Below are 7,377 nucleotides of genomic sequence, written 5' to 3'. Positions count from 1 at the left end.
CCTTACAATAAGGGTCCAGAGGACATGAAGCATACACCTTTAAAACATACAAAACATAACAGTATTGCACATTAGCCATTCATGTATTTCACACAACAGAGCACCATAAGCAAAGCACAACACAAGTATCAAGCGCCATTATTTAAAATGGCGTCAAAATGGCTTAGAAGTTTCTTTATTGAGGTTGACACAAATCATTTTTAGTGTATTGTGGGTTAAATGTGAAAGTTATAGTTTTATTTACAGCGAGGATAGCGAGAGAAATTGTGTATACGCTCCTTTATGTTTATGTCTTGACCAAGCGGAACCATCGACTTCCCCAGTATTTGTATCTACCCGGACATGTTTTACTCGCCCCCGTTAGACCGGCTACAAAAACGTTCATTGGTCGTTCAGCAGCTGTTTACATCCTCGCCATGCTTATGTTGGGACCACCAGTGTGCTGCAGGTGTTCAGACTAACACTTGTGTGATATTATTAACCTGTAGTTGTCTCGTTGCTGTCCGCACGCGCCCGCAGTTTATTTGGAAGATGTCTCGTGCGGGTTTGAGCTGCCCGGGCTGCGGCTCCTCCAACATAGTGGACGATGATCTGTACTGCCAGGCCCAGCTGGTGTGTATGGACTGCGGCTCTGTGGTGTCTGAGGGAGTCCTGGCCACCGATGAGTACGTCGGGTGTTCAGGTACGAACAGGGAGGAGACGGATACCTCAGAAATAGGCTACTAAAGATACTCTCTCAGTTTTATAATGTTATCACAGGTCAACAACTGTACTTCCTAAAATAGGGTGACCGGAAGTCCCCATTTTCCGTGGACAGTCCCCAGTTTTGGTGGCAAATATTTGCCACTTTTCACATTGCATGCCACACGTCCATTTTCTCACGCAGAGAAAAACAAATTTGTAGCTGATCATTAGGCTTAACTGCACATGCGCACATGCCAATACATGTATAAATTCTGTGGTCATTTAACAACAGTCTGGTGCAGGTTGCACAAAATGTAACCAGAAGATCTGCCGTGCATCATTAGTGCGCAACATCATGGGACAGATACCTGCAGCTTTCAGATGGCTGTAAAGGAGAAGTCTTCACTACAGTATTACTAACTCATGGCATGCACAGCTCGCAGGGTGTCTGCAGGTCCTTTACAAGTCTTAAATCGTCTTAAATTTATAAATATTGGGCCTCAAATGTCATTAAATAGTCTATTATAATATTTGAATTGTCAGGTCTTAACTTCCACAAAGATTTTATTTTTACATCTTATAATTTCTTTTTGTTAAAATGAGTAAAACGGTGTGAAAGTCCACATTTTAACAACATATAAACTGCCATGCAGCATTACAAAAGAAAAACAGTCAAATAAAAAGCACATACTCATGTACACTTATGCACAGGTGCACACATATACAGAGATACCTACATACATACAGAACCTTTCAGGCAGGGGTGTCCAAACCTTTTTTGAATGCAGGCCAGCTGCTTCTTGCATCATGTGGGTTATTAAAGTTTCATTTTTCCACCACTTCTAAAAGCAGAGGCCTCACTGTTGACTTCTTACTGTGGTCATTTCTGCTATCTAACAGGAAATGTCTGCTGTCAGTTAACCGTTCTGTTTTCTTGTTTACTCTCTAATTACGAAAACACATTAGTTCTGCCTGCGTAGTTCCCACTATGGCTTATGATAGGCCTGTCGTTGTGAGGTGAACTGAAAAAATGCAAAGCGATCTTGCATGATTAACCTTTATTGTGTGGCGGGTCACATTTAGTATATTTTGAAAGTCAAACCAAGAGCTGTTTAAAATTGGTCTGAGGGCCACAATTGGCCCCCAGGCCAGACTTTGGACATGCTTGCTTTAAGGGAACTGGGAGTTACACAAGATAAAGACACAATCAGGACCTATTCTATTATGATCAGCTACAGCAAGATGTAAAAAAATAAGTAAATGTGACTTATTTCACGTGGAGTTATCATTAAAGTCAGGGTTCAGAGTCTAGCTTTTATATATTCCTTAACTGGATTCCAGATTCTTCTAAATTTATAAGAAGAGCCAGATAATGGGAATTGTAGTTTCTAAAGTTTGAGATGTTGCATAATGTCACCAACCAGTCCAGCTCGGTGGATGAGGGTTCTAAAGTCCACATTTCTGATGTTACACATCTTTAAACTGAGCATGGTACCTTATACTGTCTTTTTACTTCATACTTTCACTAAGCTGTTGGTAAAATATACATTAATCCAACTCATTCCGATAACTATATTTTAACACAAAACCTACCTCTGCACAGGACCACAGTTTTAGTACTTACCTTTATGCTCACCTGCAATGTTTGAATACAATTAAATAATAAAATAAAAATTCTCTTGCAAAGTTCTTAAAAAGCATTAAGTGTTAGTGTGATACCTGTAGACACCCTGTTACTGTATGCCTAGCTGGTTTTATTGCCATAACCGCTGGTTGAGAAAGCATGTTGCAAAATAAAGCTATTGTTGCTGTCACAACAATGAACTGAATTAAGGATGTTTTCACATTTTTAAGTGAACTCATGGTGATTAATCAGCATCATTTAGGCTGTGATGTCTGGAGGTTGGCAAGTATGCTGATGAAGGATTCAAGGACTTATTGTCATTATACGATACAAGACTGCATAATGAAACGAAGCTGTAGTTTCCTCCACGCCACACACACAGAAAAAGAATAAGAATATATTCATAATATGTAAATTAGAATAGAATATAAACAATAAAATAGGCATGTTAGTAGAATAAACTATATAAAAGTAGCTCTATAGGAAGAACTAAAAATTGTATTTCATTTTATCGTTTGGCCTTCACCATAGTTTCTGTTTAGGGATGCACGATATTGGTTTCCTTGGTCAAATGAAACTCTGATTGTCTTTTTTTATTCATAAGAAATAACATGGGATGTTATAATGATATATTAACTGCCAAACTGGAAATGTCCTTGGTTTTTATTTCCAAAATCTAATTACCTTACCCTAAAAACAAAGCAGTAGGCCCCCCGATACTGTTTACATACAACCAGTTTTTCCTTGAAGACACCAGTCTTTGAGTTTTCATGTTTTGTTTGTGGTGCTGACATTAGGCTACTTAATAGGATATTTTAAATCCAGGAGCATCCAGTCTTGTCACTGCAGAACTTGATGAATTGCACGTCTTCGCTTATAACGACAAAGTTCAAAATTTGCACTCGACCTCCACTGATGCCATTAATAATAAAATAATACAGTTTTCTATGTAGCGCCTTTTAAAACACAGTTACAAAATGCTTCACAATAAAACCAGAACACATATAAAAACATGTACAGAGAATGAAATTCTAGGAGCTCTCACTGCAAAGGCTTTATCACCTTTTTGAATTTATCTGTACCTGGGAGCGACACATCTGAGGATCTCAGGGTGCAAGAAGGGAAGTAGGGCAATAACAGGTCAGATAAGAAACTTGGAGCGAGTTCCCTCGGGGCTTTGTGAGTAATTGATAGTATCTTAAAATCTATTCTAAAAGCAAGCATGGAGAAAAACTGGGGAAAAGAATATCTGAGGACACCTTGGATGACACTTTATATACAGATATATATCTAAAATACTAAGCAGTATAGCCACTAAATGCCAGATGACACAGAACACCAGCCCCTCTCCTAATAGGACACGTTTTGTTTCATAATGTCTGACTATATGATTATTAATGAGGAACTCTCGGCCATTGCACTTCAGTCACTGTATGTGCTGTTTTTAGCAGGACTACTATCAGCCTAGGAGGAGTAGTTAGTAGTAGTAGTGTTACCCTTATAGTAGCTAATGGGGATCCAAATCAGTAACTTAATAAAATAGCCGGTCCAACGGTGAATTTTTGACATTGGTACCAATATCTGGGAGTTTGAAAAATCCAATAATAGCCTCTCATACCGCTCTTTCTCTCCCCCGATTCCTGTCTTTCTTTACACTGTGGCAAGAATTCTAAAATATTAAAGTAGGGGGAAAATCTGTACCCAAATCGGCAATATTTTATTTATTTATTTATTTTAACATAAATAGATAATAATGACTCTTGACATATACCTCTTAGATGTTTTTTATTGTGACCAATAGCCTATACATACTGAACAGGGCACTTTACAGGTGGAAAAATCTACTTCTTAGTGCCCTCTGGTGGACATACTGTGTAATGGCAGCACTGTTTCTGAATGGCGTAGTTTGGCATCTCTGTAGACCAATATATCTGCAATATGATAAAATTGGCTGATTAAGCTAGCTCTACTATTACTTAATCCAATCTTAATGGTTTTTATGCTATTGCCAAAACACTGATCATTTTATCCTCATTTTATCCCCTTGGAAGGTATCAAGGTCTGTTGCTTATTGCCTCATAACAGCCAAAGAAGACTTTACAGCAACACTAGACAACACCAGAGCTACCTACAGTGGAGCGTTGGCTTTATGACATATTGGGTACACTCCTCCTTGCAAGAATCAGGTTCGCTCTGAAGGACAACAATGAGAATTTTAAGAAAATATGACCCCACCCCTGCATTACTTTTCTATAAGAAGTCTATGTAAGTTAAAACTTTTGATCTTCATCAGACAACTCTTAGAGGATCGTTTGGGGTTTTGTTTATGTCAGACTGAACTCTCTTCACTGCATTCACTGTGTTTTTGAGGGTTCATCACATTCTGTAATCTGTTGTACTGGTTTTATTTTGTGGGGTGATGACACACAGCTGTACCAACTGCGTGCGAACGATAGCAGAGCATCAATTAGAATACACTCTCCAAAAATGATCAGTGTGTCCTTCCAAAAACAACGCCCTTGTTACTCCACTGCATAATCCACAGACCTCACCATGAACATTCTTTTTAATAAATTAATTTTTTAAATGTTATTTTTCCAATACAGTGAGCTCCATAAACAAACCCCATTCACCTTCATTATACTGGAGTGAATGCAGACATTATAGACAGATATCTGCAAACCTTGCCAAATAAATCTAAAACTGTCTGCATGGTCAGACACTATTAGAGGTTTTGTGAGGTCCACTTAATTTGAGTTGATGTATTGTGCAATAATGTTGCATAATCCAGACAAATGTGCAGTTTATCAAATTACCACAGGGCAGCTGACACAGTTAATATGAGACCTTAGAGACCCCTGAGGGTTTGGGGCCCTGGAGCAACTGCCCACTTTGCCTGGTTGGCAATAAAAAAAGCTTTAAAACTCGAAACTCTTCTTCGTCTTGGGGTTTGCTAATCCCAACACTCTGTGACTTTCTTTATGTTTACCATGATATTTTGCCTTGACTCTGTGTGCTTTCTTACAGATGTCAGCTACAGCCGAACCACAGCTGTGACCAAAAAGCCGTGTATGAACCTGAAAAAAGGTGAGGTCTTCTCCATGTGGAGCTTTGGCTTGTTAGAGACACTGTGACACAGGAGCTCTCCTCGCTGGTCTCACATACTCATCTAACTTTGTTCCACCTCCGCAGGTCTGCAGCGCGTGAAAGCCTTATGTCAGATTCTCCGGGTCAAGGGTGAGATCGAGGAGCTCTCGCAGATGTATTACAAGCAGGCTTACGAGCACGAAAGTTTCATCAAAGTGAGCCTCCAGAAGAAAGAAGTTCTCGCTGGTTGCTGTGTGCTCGTGAGCTGCAGGCTGTCGAACTGGCCAATAACCATAGGAACCATCAGCTACCTGGTGGATGACAACCAGCAGATGGTGGGAGGGGTTTTCCACGAGATGGTCAAGATTCTCAACATCGAAGTTCCAAACGTCAGCATCACAGACGTGATCGAGGCCCACAGTCAGGAGTAAGTGATAGACGATGATCTTAATGGTCCTGCTTGAGGGGGGCGCTTGAATAAACAGGCCATTTAAAAAGACTTAGTTTTTTACATTGTAGAATAGCAACAGACATGAGCAGGAGAGGCATGTGTTTTTGTATCTGCAGGGCTCCAGACTGCAACCATTTAGCTGCATTTTACAACCATGGAGCACCTGTGTGACTCGCAAAAATAATTGATATATGAACTGGAAAGCTGTTGGGTTGTTTCCCGCTTACAGTGAATAAGTCGTCACGTTTGAAGGCGCCACTAATGGTTTAACTTTCTGCTAACAGCTAACTGTTGATTGGAAGCTTCAGTTTTAAAGCAAAAACATCAACAGCAATGAGCAGGAAGCTTCAGAATAAAGCACCAGTGGTTCTGCTTTGATTTATGTCAGTACAACAGTACTTTTATTTTATTAAAACAGTACTTTATTTAACTTTATTATAACAGTTCTTTGTAGAATTGTGTTATGGCAATACTTTATTTAACTTTAGTATAACAATATTTTATATAATGTTGTTATAATGGCACATTATTTAACTTTATTATAACTGTTCTTTTATTTAATTGTATTATATTAGTACTTTATTCAATTTTGTTAAAATAGTACTCTATTTAACTCTATTATAACAGTATTTTATTTAACTTTATTATAACAGTTCTTTATTTAAAAAAATTTTTAACAGTACTTAAATCTTTTTGGCAATTATACCTCTGTTATTTAACTTTATTATAACAGTTCTTCATATAATTTTGTTATAACAATACTTAATTTTATTATAAGAGTTCTCAATTTAATTTAGATACAATTGTACTTTATTTAACTCTACTATAACAGAACTTTATTTAATTTTGATATAACATTATTTTTGTTGTAACAGTACTTTGTTTAACTTTATTACAGCAGTTCTTTATTTAATTTTATAACAGTCCTTATAACAGTACAGTAATAGTGCTTTATTTAACTTTATGATAACAGTAGTTAATTCAGTAGTTTAATATTATAGTAATCTACAGTACTTAAGAGGAGATTTCAAAACAGGAGATAAATATCATGTATCCATATACAGCCAAAAAATATTGCAGTACTATTTATAGGCCGTATCGCCCAGCCCTACAGTAAATTGCCCTTTATTACTTTAGACAAGGTTTTTTTTCTTTTGTTTTGTTTTGGGTTTTTTTTTTTTTTTTTAGAAATGTTCACAAGTGAACAACGATGATTATTATTTGGTTTTGTTAAAGAAAACAACAACAATTGAACTGTAGGTCAAACAAAAGGAATGCTTTATATGATATATTTCAAAAAAGATTACAAGATTAAGACCCCAGGAAGAATAAATGCTGCTCTGGTTACAGCTAACGGGGATTCTAATACACAATATTAAAGGGAAATTTCGGTTTATTTCAACCTGTCTCCTATCGTCCTAAATTTGTTTCAAGTGACTAGTGACATAAAAATAATAGTTAGCATGTTAGCCGTTAGCCTAGATACAGCCGGGGCGCATAGTAGCGTCAGACCTGTTAAAACGTAAGTGAA

At 37.5% G+C, this 7,377-nt stretch overlaps 1 protein-coding gene across 1 annotated transcript in view; it reads left to right on the top strand.

Moving 5' to 3' along the window:
• The first annotated feature begins 373 nt into the window (after positions 1–373).
• brf2 (BRF2 RNA polymerase III transcription initiation factor subunit) overlaps positions 374–7,377 on the top strand; it is an 8,983-nt gene continuing 1,979 nt past the window's right edge. Inside the window, exons 1-3 of the mRNA XM_050053031.1 lie at positions 374–682; positions 5,336–5,395; positions 5,501–5,822. Coding sequence (XP_049908988.1) covers positions 532–682; positions 5,336–5,395; positions 5,501–5,822 — 533 coding nt within the window. The 5' untranslated portion in view covers positions 374–531. The remainder of the gene's footprint in view (positions 683–5,335; positions 5,396–5,500; positions 5,823–7,377) is intronic.

The sequence above is a fragment of the Epinephelus moara genome, chromosome 9 (genome assembly GCF_006386435.1).
Source record: "Epinephelus moara isolate mb chromosome 9, YSFRI_EMoa_1.0, whole genome shotgun sequence".
Classification (NCBI taxonomy): Eukaryota; Metazoa; Chordata; class Actinopteri; order Perciformes; family Serranidae; genus Epinephelus; species Epinephelus moara.
The sequence above is the reverse complement of the archived record's forward strand: the minus strand, read 5'-3'. Positions and strand labels throughout refer to the sequence as shown.